The sequence below is a fragment of the Eurosta solidaginis genome, chromosome 1 (assembly GCF_040869045.1).
Source record: "Eurosta solidaginis isolate ZX-2024a chromosome 1, ASM4086904v1, whole genome shotgun sequence".
Taxonomy (NCBI): Eukaryota; Metazoa; Arthropoda; class Insecta; order Diptera; family Tephritidae; genus Eurosta; species Eurosta solidaginis.
This window is the reverse complement of record NC_090319.1, coordinates 378237022-378250842: the sequence shown is the minus strand read 5'-3', so window position 1 is coordinate 378250842 and position 13821 is coordinate 378237022. Positions and strand designations below refer to the sequence as shown.

At 36.3% G+C, this 13821-nt stretch overlaps 1 protein-coding gene and 1 long non-coding RNA gene across 3 annotated transcripts in view; one reads left to right on the top strand and one right to left on the bottom strand.

The window, feature by feature from the left end:
* Positions 1-6120: 6120 nt before the first annotated feature.
* LOC137238334 (uncharacterized) overlaps positions 6121-13821 on the bottom strand; it is a 24234-nt gene continuing 16533 nt past the window's right edge. For both annotated transcript variants that reach the window (XR_010949168.1, XR_010949169.1), the window contains exons 3-4: positions 6325-6502; positions 6121-6249 (exon numbers count right to left, since the gene is read on the bottom strand). This is a non-coding gene — a long non-coding RNA (uncharacterized lncRNA). The remainder of the gene's footprint in view (positions 6250-6324; positions 6503-13821) is intronic.
* Positions 11009-13821, top strand: part of Pkd2 (Polycystic kidney disease 2) — a 5098-nt gene continuing 2285 nt past the window's right edge. Inside the window, exons 1-4 of the mRNA XM_067763197.1 lie at positions 11009-11203; positions 11287-11743; positions 11810-12034; positions 12362-12593. Coding sequence (XP_067619298.1) covers positions 11077-11203; positions 11287-11743; positions 11810-12034; positions 12362-12593 — 1041 coding nt within the window. The 5' untranslated portion in view covers positions 11009-11076. The remainder of the gene's footprint in view (positions 11204-11286; positions 11744-11809; positions 12035-12361; positions 12594-13821) is intronic.

The window sequence follows — 13821 nt, the reverse complement described above, 5'->3', positions numbered from 1 at the left end:
AGCCCGATCTCCGCGTTCTTAGTTATATGAATATAAGTAAATATTGTTAGGATTAGCTTGAAATCAAATAACCAGAGTCCTTTTTAATTTCGAACTTCGCAGTCCACATTTTCTTTTAACACACTGTGGGGAGTTGTCACTCAATTTTTACACACACTTATGCAATTGTTTTAGTATATGTGTGGCCGGCTATACTTTACGTCAGCTATGCTTACGAAGAAATACTAAAACAATTGCATAAGTGTGTGTAAAAATTGAGTGACAAATCCCTACAGTGTGCTAAAAGAAAATGTGGACTGTGAAGTTTGAAATTAAAAGGATTTTGGTTATTTGATATGAAGCTAATCCTGACTATATTTATTTACAACACAGATACAACTTTTTATAAAAGAAGGTATGTTGTTTCTTCAATGCAAAATTCTTTGCTAAAAATAAAGCGACGACAAGATAAGCGCTCTTTATTTCATAGTTCCTGTCTGCTGTATCTGATTCGCTATCCGAAAATAGTTTCCTTTTGTATTTATCAAATAAATTGAGCTCTTCTGCTTGTCAAAGGGAAGCTATGTCTTTATGGCAGTTATTAAAATGCCTTTTCTAGCAAAAAAGTTGATTTGATGTGAAAGTTCGCTGGGACAGCAAATATTGCAGCATATTGTTTTTATTTAATGCGCAAAAAGTAGCATGGACGTCTTCCTTTGCATTCATTCTGGTTTTGTTTAGCATGCGCAGCCGTCTTGCTTGCTCAAGCGTTATGCAGCGAATGGCAAGCGATAGCAAAATACAAAGAACTATAAAACAATGTAAAAACAAAAATATTTTCACATTATTAAGTTTTAAAAAATATGTATGTTCAAAGGAACTTAATAATACTAACTAAAACGTATTAAAAGTCACTTTAATACTGTTTTCACACAGATACTTAATGATCTCATTTCACCTTCTAATGAAATCGTAAATTTTTTGCTTTCACACAGAAGTAACTGCTCGCGAATAAAATGACAACGCTATATGACAGACAATCATGGCGGAACGATACAAGGTGGCAGCATGGTGACATGCCTACAAACATAAAAAAATTCCATGTACTTGTCAATTCGATGGACAAATGTCAAAATCGTACTACGCCGGTAGTTGATGTATCAAATCAAATAAAAAAGGTTATAATCAGCTGTTCGATGCGGCCAACTTGTATCATTCCGCCATGTAGACAATGACATATACTTTGACAAATTACATTTTTAAGCACTGAACAAACCAAAAACTAACAAGCGGAAACCGAAGCGGAATGCTGCCAACAGAGTTGCATTGTGCTTTTGACTTCATTAGGCATTCGATTAGCTACTAATGAAATAATAATAGATTCGAATTTTGTAGGGAAGATTGAGCTCAATAAGCATCTTAATGTAGAAAACTGCCTTTATTATTCAATAAGCCGTCTGTGTGAAAACAGTATAACATTGCAGCATATTGTTTTTATTATGTGCCCAAAAAGTACCATGGACTTTTCCTTTTGCATTCACTGTTGATTTTGGTGAGTGACAAGCGAAAGCAAACGATCGTGATCACACATCGTTAACGTTGGTGTCAAAATACGAACTCAAATTGCACAATGTGCAACTTTTGGCCGGCTTTGGCGTAAAGTGCATAATTGCCTCAAGCGCATAATTGGACGCATTTTTGTTTTTGTTTTTTTAAAATGTACAGATATTCGCTTAATACACACATAGCATTTTGTTATTATTTTTTTTTAATACTGTTTTCACACAGAAACTTAATTATCTCATTTCACCTTCTAATGAAATCGTAAATTTTTTGCTTTCACATAGAAGTAACTGCTCGATTAGTATGAGGATGAAATGACAAGCGAATAAAATGACAATGCTATATGACAGATAATCATGGCGGAATGATACAAGGTGGCAGCATGGTGACATACCTACATAGATAAATAAGAATTCCATGTACTTTGTTTTTGTAAATTCGATGGACAAATGTCAAAATCGTACTGCGCCGAAAGTTGATGTATCAAATCGAATAAAAAAGGTCATAATCAGCTGTTCGATGCGGCCACCTTGTATCGTTTCGCCATGAAGACAATGACATTTACTTTGACAAATGACATTTTTAAGCACTGAACACATCAAAAACTAAGAAACTGAACGCTCCCAACAGAGTTGCATTGTGCTTTTGACTTCATTAGGCATTCGATTAGCTAATAATGAAATAATTATAGATTCGAAATTTGTAGGGAAGATTGAGCTCAATAAGCGTCTTAATGTAGAAAACTGCCTTTATTATTCAATAAGCCGTCTGTGTGAAAACAGTATAAGGCACTGATTATTTAGATTTTGTGCAGTGCACGGACCTTTAAAAAGAGAATGTTGATGGACGAAAAATAATAATAGTGGTAGAAGTTGGTAGATTTTTTTTTTCAAGAAAACAATAGCTACAATTTATATTTGTACAAAACAATTCATATTTTATTGTAAAACAAATAAGGCACATTTCACGGAAATAACACTTAAAAAAAAAATGTAAACAAAACAAAAAAATTCATGTAAATTTGTATTTTGAGCTTGAAATACTGAGGAAACTTTACCGATACGTCTAATTACAACAACAATTTTCCAATGTTCCAACTGATAAATATGCATGCGAAGCCGATATAAAGACATCAATTAATAATATCCACATACCTATTTACATACGTCCTATTCGATTTGCCTGAAATTTGGTATATAAATTTGCCTATATTAGTCTTTACGATGCTTTTTTCCGGAAAATAGACCAGAGACGGACTGGGACTTGGATTAGGACTAGGACTGGGACTCAGACTGCGACTCGGAGTAGGACTGGGACTGAGACTCGGAATAGGACTGGAACAAAATAAATACCACCCTATTGGACTGGCAATAAGATATGAAGAAGAATGAGAAAAACTTGAGAGAAGAGAAATGAGAGAAGGAGAAGAAGACTGAGAAAGAGATAGAATGAGACGAAGATGGAGATAGATGAAGCGAAAAAGACGGAGGGAGTAGTGAATACAAAGATTAGGAAAAAGTGTAGAGTGGCGAGGGCAGAGTTAGACGGAAAAAGCATATTAAAATGTATACAGATAGACCAAATTTAGGGCAGAACAACGTGTGCCGGGTCAGCTAGTTTTTTTTATAAAAAGTTATTAATTCAATTGGAGGCTGAAATAAAGTCCCTCCGATATAATACTGTTTTATTAATATTTGATTGGAAATGTTTGAAATTTTTAATCCACTACGCTTGGCGGCTTTTATGTCGTTCATTATAGATAACGGACGACCTTTTGCGGCTGCACTATTGTGAGGTAATATTGCTAGAGGGAAAATATTTTTTCTATTTTTTCCTTATCATATGTGATCCGGTATATAAAAAGGTGGCTTACGACGCAAAAAAAAAACAGCTGTTAATAGCTGTTTCTCTTTAAGTAAGGGAACAATCGTTGTCATTTGACTAGATTGAATCGTTTTTTAATTTCCTTACAAAGCAAATGTTGGTGGATTATTGGGCTGTGGTGGTAGAAGTGGTAGAAAAAGAAAATGGGCTAAAAAGTTGGTAGATCTACGAATAAAGTGTTAAAGTCCGTGCACTGATCTTGTATGCTTGACTTTTGGGCCTATCATTAGCCGTGTTTTTTTTACACGCGTATACGTTTACGTTCGCGCGTAACAAAAACGCTTATCATCGCTTAGATAAAGCTTAGGATACCCCTTTAGCGGCAGTCGTTATATAACTACCCTGCAAAAACGATCTCGTCATTCCACGTAATTTGACTAGTCATTTTACGGTCATAGGTTATATTCATAGTCACATTTGCATGGGCGTGATTAGATTTTGTGACCAAATTTTTTGTAGGGTAGCTACAGCAGAGGGTGTACCGAAAACCGGAGACATAATTGTCCTCATCCAGTAAGTTTTACAGCTCCGGCTCACACTCAATTCTCACGGGAATGCTCTGGATCATTGAGAGACTTGAGAAGCAGATGTGAAATTTTCGCACACGTGAAATGTGATAGGCAGATGTCGCCGCTGTTTTTGATTTAACTCATACGGCGAAGGGGTAAGCAGCGACATCTATTTTTGAAAAAGTAGGTTTATTAAAGGCAGCGTTGTCAAACTAAAAATAAGTAATTAAAAAATTATCTGGCTTACAAATTGAACCAGACTTCTATCTGGATTTATCTGGCTCAAATCGTTGTTGTTGCATTTACATGCATAATTATTTATCTGGATCAAGATTTTGCCACCGGATGATGGCTGATCTCTGTTCCCTGTTGTATGTTTGTGTATAACCTATAGCTGAATCAGTTGCGATGAATTGTGTTCACGCACCATTTTAAGAGGTGATACATAGAATTAATGTAGAGGTGAAACATACCTCGTTCATATGGTTCACATTGTTGTTGCATTTGCATGTTAAATCTCTATCCGTATCTGGTTCATGTGTCATTGGCACACGAGGATAGACACATATTTCAGTTACGTCTGAGTATAATGCGTATTGAAACTTAGTAGTACAAATTTTATCGCAGCAATTTCAGAGGTATATTTAAAGTTTGACGCTTAGCAATACATATAAAGTTTAAGCGTAACCGTCTATAGATGTAAAAAAAAATACAGCTATTATATGTGGAGGCTTTTAATGTATTTAAGTACCTCCTTAGGCTTGTTACTCCATATCACGAAGGAACTGAGAGTCACGCCATCTAGATGGGAAGAGCCTGATCTGCAATTTCGCAGAGAATTTGCACTGCGACATATTTGGGTAACAGATAGATTGAGCTTACTTACATACTTACTTATCGTACACTACAGTACCCGGTGAGAGTTCGTAAGTCCTCTCTGCTTAGATTTATGAGTTTAGCCTGGCTTCGCCCTATGCCGGGGAACCAATCTTAATAAAACCTCGTTTTTGGTCCCCATATCAGGCCTAAAAGGCGTTAATAGTAATGCATGCCATCAGCGTTCGCTCCTGAGCGGCGATGCTTTTAAGCAATAAATTTACTTTTATTCCGCTTTTACAATGCAAGTTGGTTGGTTTGGTAGCAGTGTGGATAGCAGTGGGAGGTGAACAAGAGGCAGTCCTGGCCTTCGCATGCTTCCCGGGTGGGAAGGAAATGGCCCCAACAACCGAGTCAAAATCATCATCGAGTACTGTCAGCAGATTGGTCTACCATCGGTCTTATCACTACGAATTTTGGGGTGTCACGAATATTCTTGTTATATTCAGCTTATATCTGTCAAAAAGTTTCCTTTCAACATTTTCACAAAAAAGATTATTTTCATTAATTTTGCAAGAAATTAAACGGTTACGAAAAAAACCAAACCAAAAAAGTTATGCGTTTAAAAAAAGTAACCGGTTCTAAAACAGCTACTGATTTAAAAGAGGTATCAGTTCCAAACAAGTAAAAAAGTAGCTAGCCCGAAAGCCACACCGGTTGTAAGAACCCATTAAAAAAAACCGATTTCAAAAAGGTATCCAATCCCAAAAAAAGTAACTGGATCTCCAAAAGAGTGACTAGTTCCAAAAGATGTGATCATCGCAAAGCGAATTCAACCAATTCGCCGTGCAGAAGAATGTCAAGTCAAAGGAAAATTTTCATTGATTTTGATTAACTAACATATTTTGTACAAGGCGTTGTATGGAAAATAATCAAGAAGAAGAACAAGCACCTGTTGGGATAACAGCACCTGTTACTGAGTTCGCCTCGACCGGATGTCAAAAGTTACAATAAAAAAAAAAAAACAATTACGGCTGTATTTCGAAAGATAAAAAATTAAGAAAAAATTTTCTGAAACCTTCTCAACATAAACCTCACATTTAGGGGCGGACTTCTGCAACTCTTTTTGGAACGCAGTCCATTGTAGCCACGCCTTTTTTGTTGAGGTTTTTAAAATAAAAGTAATAACTGCTTGCGTCCCATTAGTCCTCAAATAATATTATCTTTGATGTTGCTTTTTCCCGGGGCGTGAACACAGGATCTTCGGTGTAGATGGCGGAGCACGCTACCATCAAACCACGGCGGCCGCCAATTAATATTTTTATGTTTTAATAAAAACTACGTTAGATTCATGGATTAGTTTATTAAGAGCCATTAAAGATTGTAGTTCAATTGTTTACAGCATTTCTACAGGCGAGATTTTAATTTAAACTTCTTCTGTCTTTTCATCGCCCTAATCATCTGCCAACTTGCAGCTCTTGCCAATGGTCATGAATATCTGAAAGAGAAATGTAAATAAATTCTCAAAACAAAAAACCAAAATTTCCATATTATGAAATGCAAGCCAGCGTACTTATCTAAAACTTATGAATTTTGTTTTCTTTTACACCAACTTATTTGTGCAGCCTCATTTCTGCAGCCATGTCATCTGCACGACGATCCCAATGATGGTAAATGTCTGGCGATAGCTTTTGAAAACTTCTTCACCAACTGGCGTGGTGGTAAGTGGATGTGTAGAGTGGCAGCTGCGACTAAAAAACAAACAACTTTGAAATAATAAAAAAAACACTTCATAACTATGGTAGTTGTTTAAGGTGTACTTGGATTAATAGGACTAAGTCCAATTGATAAATTTCATGTGAAATGCGAAGGCACCAGCGAATGTCACCGAGAAATAGGTACATACATACGAATGTCGCGTAATTATACAACTGAAGATTCGAAAGTGCGACATGCGCGCTGTCCACAGCCGAGTAGAGACGTTGAAATTGCCTGCCAATGGACCTATTCGAGGCGGCAAAATGCTAATACCACGTTTACACACGCATTAATCTACAAAAATCCTCAATAGAAAATCTACCCGTTTAGATATGTTCCATCCCTAACAACTAGATTACTATCTGTCAAATTTTCATATTTCCAATATCACATATCATATGATTTCAATTGGAGATTACACTTTAGGGGTGGTATTTTTTCTATGAAAAAAGATCGGCATCTCTAAAATTTGTTCATAATTACCGATTATTGAGGGGAAAAATTTATATAGAAAATCTAGTTATTTAATTAAAGATTAGGAAATAAGTAAGAAAATTAAGATAATCTCGGTATATGTAAACTAGGACTAAGACCACGTTTACACATGCACTAGTCTACAATAAATCTTCAGTTGATAATCTACGCGTTTACATATGTTCCATCCCTGAGAACTAGATTACTATCTATCATATTTTATCGTTTATCTTTAATTTCGTGGTTCCAATTAGAGATTACAATAAAGAGGTGGTAGTTTTTCTAAAAAAAAAACGGCCTATCTAAAACTTGTTCATAATTACCGATTATCAAAGGGAAAAATTTATATAGCAAATCTAGTTATTTAATAAACGATTAGGAATTAATCTCGTTATATGTTAACTAGATCTAAGGACGGTGGTGCATTTTAATTTTAACTCACTGAAAGTTAATTAAAGATAGAATTGGTACTATCTCGTTTAGTTATTTGGAAATTCAGTGATATGAACCGATAATAAGTAACCGTGAAATTAAAGGATTTGTTCCAAAGAAGTCTTTTGTGAGACTCGAGAAGTCGGTGAAACTATGGCAATGATTTGATCGACACGAAAACTCCGTTCAAACGAGACTCGCTGATTTTTGAAGCGGTCGAAGATCTTGCTTTGATTGCATGTGGCGTAAGGCGGAGGAAAATGATTAATAGCTATGCATATCGTCGATGCGCTCACAAAAACAGTTATGTTTTTTCAGTAACTTTTCAGGAGATCAATAAAACTAATTTCTGGTGTCCATTTGCAAAAATTTTGCAAATGTCGTATTTTTGAAATAAGTATGTTAATGATGTGTGAAAGAAAAAATTATGTTTTTTAACCCATTACGACGTGATAAATATTTGCGCCGTTTTATATCACATAGCTGCTTTCAAACATGATTCAATTTTGCTTTTGGCGGAAGGAAATGTATGCAATTTTTGCCATATTTCCTCATAATGCTTACGGAAATACCCCCTTAAGCTCTTGGGAGGTGTAGCTCCATCAATCAGATGTCTGTTGTATTCCCAGGTTTCTAGTTATTCAACAGAAACTGTTTAGCATTTCATTTCTCTCCCTAATGGGGAGTACTCTCGCCTCATTGTGTAGGTGGTGTTCTGGGGACATAAAAAACAGCCCGTAGCGGTTCTGAGGGCAGTATTTAGCAGGCCTGTATTTTCTTCCAGTGAGTAACCTTTAGGCTTGGCGACTATTTCAAGGACGCGTAGTATGCAATCGGCCGGCCAATTGCTTTGTAAGTAGTAATGAGCATTTCTTTCTCTTTAGCCCAAGTGCTGCCGGAAAGAGACCTGAAGATTTTATTACGGTTGTGGATTTTCGGTACAATTGCGGTTGCATGCTCTCCAAAATGTAGATCCTGATCGAACGTCACATCCAAGATTTTAGGGTGTAAGTCAGTCGGTAGCGTGATGCCGATGTCGGGATCAAATAGATCATATTGCATGGAATGGTGGGTGATAAATGCGAGGCCGCCTCCATTTCCGGTCTCACAATCTTTTCTGTGGACTTTATGTGTTTGGTGTATTGGATTGCTGCAAGGCGGATATTATGCCGCTGCATGAAGTCAACTATCTCCATGATCTTCCGAATTAACCCATTACGGCTTAACCCATACGGGTCGTCACTCTGGGGGCAAGGGATGGGTGACTACGTCTGAGTTGGGGGAGGCGCAGAATAGTTTTTCAAACAAGCCAGTTTCTTCATTAAGAATGCCATATTATTCCTTATTTAGATTAAAAACAGAAATATCTTTGGAGATGGCTAAACAATATTTACCTTTGCAATGGTCGACTTCCAATTGCAGCCGAGCAAATAAAATTGTAGAACCTACATAGTATATACAGTATGTATTTGTGTATGTATGTAGATGGTTTGTAATTATTTTTTACATTATAAGCAAGTAAGTACATAACTTTTTTCAGAGTACTTCTAGCTCTGCGAGCACATAGCTGTTTTCGATCACTTCTAAACCAAAAGAGATATAAAACAAATAAGGAAGGCTGAGTTTGGGTGTAACCGAACATTACATACTCAGCTGAGAGCTTTGGAGACAAAATAAGGGAAAATCACCATGTAGGAAAATGAACCTAGGGTAACCCTGGAATGTGTTTGTATGACATGGGTATCAAATGGAACGTATTAAAGAGTATTTTAAAGGTGGACCAGGGGTGACTCTAGAATATGTTTGTACGATATGGGTATCAAATGAAAGGTGGTAATGAGTATTTTAAAAGCGAGTGATCCTTAGTTCTATAGGTGAACGCCTTTTCGAGATAACGCTATAAAGGTGGACCAGGGGTGACTCTATAATGTGTTTGTACGATATGAGTATCAAATTAAATGTAATAATGAGGGTTTTAAAAGGGAGTGGCCCTTAGTTGTATATGAGAAGACGTTTTCAAGATATCGCCCAAAATGTGGACCAGGGTGACCCAGAACATTATCTGACGGGTTTCGCTAATTTATTTATATATGTAATACCACGAACAGTATTCCTGCAAGATTCCAAGGGCTTTTGATATCGCCTTGCAGAACTTTTTCATTTCCTTCTACTTAATATGGTAGGTGTCACACCCATTTTACAAAGTTTTTTCTAAATTAATGTTTTGTGTCAATAAACGAATCAAATTACCATGTTTCATCCCTTTTTTCGTATTTGGTATAGAATTATGGCATTTTTTTCATTTTTCGTAATTTTCGATTTCGAAAAAGTGGGCGCGATTATAGTCGGATTTCGGCCATTTTTGGTACCAAGATAAAGTGAGTTCAGGTAAGTACGTGAACTAAGTGTAGTAAAGATATATCGGTTTTTGCTGAAGTTGTCGTGTTAACGGCCGAGGGGAAGGACAGACGGTCGACTGTGTATAAAAACTGGGCGTGGCTTCAACCGATTTCGCCCATTTTCGCAGAAAGCAGTTACTGTCATAGAATCTATGCCACTACCAAATCTCAGAAGGATTGGTAAATTTTTGTTCGACTTATGGCATTAAAAGTATTCTAGACAAACTAAATGAAAAAGGGCGGAGCCACGCCCATTTTGAAATTTTCTTTTATTTTTGTATTTTGTTTCACCATATCATTACTGGAGTTGAATGTTGACATAATTTACTTATATACAGTAAAGATATTAAATTTTTTGTTAAAACTTGACTTTAAAAAAAAAATTTCTTAAAAGTGGGCGTGTTCTTCATCCGGTTTTTCTAATTTTTTTTTAACACATATATAGTAATAGTAGTAACGTTTCTGCCAAATTTCATCATGATATCTTCAATGACTGCCATATTACAGCTTGCAAAACTTTGAAATTACCTTCTTTTAAAAGTGGGCGGTGCCACGCCCATTGTCCAAAATTTTACTAATTTTCTATTCTGCGTCATAAGATCAACCCAGCTACCAAGTTTCATAGCTTTATCCATCTTTGGCAATGAATTAACGCATTTTTTCGGTTTTTCGAAATTTTCAATATCGAAAAAGTGGGCGTGGTTATAGTCCGATATCGTTCAGGAACCTACATACCAAATTTCATCAAGATACCTCAAAATTTACTCAAGTTATCGTGTTAACGGACAAACGGACGGACGGACAGACGGACGGACATGGCTCAATCAAATTTTTTTTCGATACTGATGATTTTGATATATGGAAGTCTATATCTATCTCGATTCCTTTATACCTGTACAACCAACCGTTATCCAATCAAAGTTAATATACTCTGTGAGCTCTTCTCAACTGAGTATAAAAACGGCATATGCAGAAATGTGGGCTCTATATAGTGATAATAAAATATGCAATAAAAAAAAAACACATAACTGTTTTCATTGGCGCAGCGACGATATATACCGTATAAATACGGCTTAAATGCACATAACAAACTTAAATTAAAATACAACCCTTTGATGCGGCGAATTCAAATTTTCTGTAATTTGTTTTTATATTTCAAAATATGTGTCTTACAATACATTCGCTTTGCTTTTGTGTCAGTTATAAAAAATATTACAAAATTTTGTTCTTCCTAAAAAAAAGAGTTTTCTATTAAAAACGCGATGGCTATTAATAAAGCCATAAATCTTAACAAATCTCATCGAATTAAATATGAAAACGAAGCTGCAGCAAGATCGGCACTAATCGAGTTTCTAATTTATATGTGTTTCCTTGTGATAACGATATTTGGTGAGTGAGTTTTACAAGTGAAATGCAGTAATCAGCAACTTTCTCAAACAATTGGTAATTTCCTTGTACTTAAATGCTGACAGTGGCTACATCTTCGCGCAACATGTCAATGTACTTTTACAACAGAGGAATCGAAAATCTATTTCTAGCACGCGAAGTCCAAACATCAACACACGAATCTTCGGTAAAATTCGCCAATTTAGCTACCACATTTGATATGTGGGCATTTTTGGAAACAAAATTTATTAACGATCTACATAGCAAACATGAAGAAGATCCGTTAAAAGAGGAAAATAAAAATGAGAAAAAGGACGAATCACCGAACAAAGATAAACAAAAGACACGACGAAGACGAAGGCGTGCAGTTGAAAATAAACTAATTTTTCTAGAAGAGAATCTAGTTTTGGGACCACCACGTCTACGTCAAATACGCGTTAGAGAGGGCTCTTGTGATGTTCACGATGTATTTGGTAGATATTTTTCCACTTGTTTTTCAGATTATTCGTCGAGTAGTGAGGACACTTCAAGCGAGTTTAAAGGGTAATTTTACTTAGGGTTTTTATTTAGTAGGAAGTAAGTTTTCATGAGTTCTCTCATCTAAAATAGTACGAATTATAAAACTTTGAGCGAGCTAGGCGCGTATGGCATTTGGACTGAGATAACAACTTATCGAAGTGGGGGGTTTGTAAAGAGCTTAACATACAACTATGAAGAGAATAAAGCGATTTTGGCTGAACTGAAGAAGCAGAAATGGATAGATCGTGCTACACGTTTAGTATTGGTGGAATTTACGCTATTTAATGCGAATAAAAATTTAGGGAATAATATCAAGTGAGTTGTTGTTGTAAGTTTATAACAAAGGCTAAGTGGTATATCAATCTGTCTCGGCTAGAGGATCGAAAGAATCGTATCTAAGAAAATGACTTCTGAAAAATTTATTCAGAAGAAGACACTAAAAATTTAGTTTAGCTTTAAAATATTTTTTTTTTGAAAATAACGGATATCTCGCGAGTTTTTTTTACATCGGCAAAAATTTAGCTTGAGATAGAGTGCTCGCCCAATGCGCGTTTTCGGCAGCCGAGCTGGTCGAGTTGATCTTTCACTCAGTCCTTAATTTCCGATCTTAGAACTTCTAATTCGGTGTGATTCTCATTTTAGATTCATTGGTGAATTACCATCAACAGGTGGCGTTCTTACTTCATACAGCATACAATCAGTAAAATTGGGTTCGGTGTTTTGGAAGGACGGTTTTTTGATATGTTTGGCTGGCATAATATTTTATATCTTTATAATATACTATGCGATTATTGAAGTGTTGGAAATGAGAGCCCTTGGATTTGCGAATTATGTGCGTTTATTGTGGAACTTTGTCGATTTTCTTATTATTTTTGTAAGTACTAAGTTTTTTTACATTAAAATTTCGCCAATATTGAACATACCGAAAAATTTAATTTAGTTAAAGTGGATATGTCACTAAGCTTCAACGCTGGTTGAAATTCGATACATTAGATCAACAACACCAAGTTCTTTGAAACCGCCTTACCAATGCATAACTTTACCACATGATGCCATACGAGGTATGGCCACTGCATAAAGAAAATATGCGAAGAAGGCAATTGGGATAAGGTTTACAAGAACTAAGGCATGATGTGGCTGAATGCGTTTGTAACACTTCAACCATCGTAGGAGTGCGGTTTCAAATTCCACTCCCGGGAGAAAGGGCTTTGAAGAGATTTACAAGGTATAATCGAAACAGCTGTTGCCTTGTCCGTCCTCATGTCACGTTGTTTAAATTTTTCCCAAATTATTAAATAAATTATAAATAAAAAATGCTTCAAATAAAAAATGTTTTCATACATTTAAAGCAATAAGGTAATAATCCCCGCTTAAAAAAAAAAAATAAATGTAAGGCGCGATAACCTCCGAAGAGATCTAAGGCCGAGCTTCTCTTCCAATTTGCGTCGTGCTCCTCTTGATTTTCCCTACAAATTGGCCGGACGGGACCTACATGATTTTATGCCGACTCCGAACGGCATCTGCAAGGCAGATGAGTTTTCACTGAGAGCTTTTCATGGCAGAAATACACCCGGAGCGCTTGCCAAACGCTGCCGAGGGGCCACCCCGCTTAGAAAAATTTTCTTCTAATTGAAAAACCTTATTTCTAAAATTTTTGATGTTGCTTTGCCCGGGGTTTGAACCCAGGGCATCCGGTGTGGTAGGCGGAGCACGCTACCATCACACCACGGTGGCCGCCATCCCCGCAATCCCCGCTTAAACTCACAGAAAATAGATCCGAATTTTTGTTTCAATATTTTTCAATTAAAGCGAATTTCGACATGCATTACACAGGTTAAAAGCTCTTGTGTAACGCTTCCCTGTTAACAAACAATTTCTGTCACTCTCGTACCCCCGTCTGCTAATTTATGTGTCTCCCCAATATCAGGTTTGCGATCTCTAACTCTCTTTCTTTTTTCCAGCTCTTTCTCACCCTCTGCAACATCTCATCCTTTTCTTTGATGGGTAAGCACTTCGTCTCTCCCTTTCAAACTATTTCACCCGATATTCATCTTGCTCATAGATACACTTTCCCTCTTCCTTACTACGTAACCGTCACATTC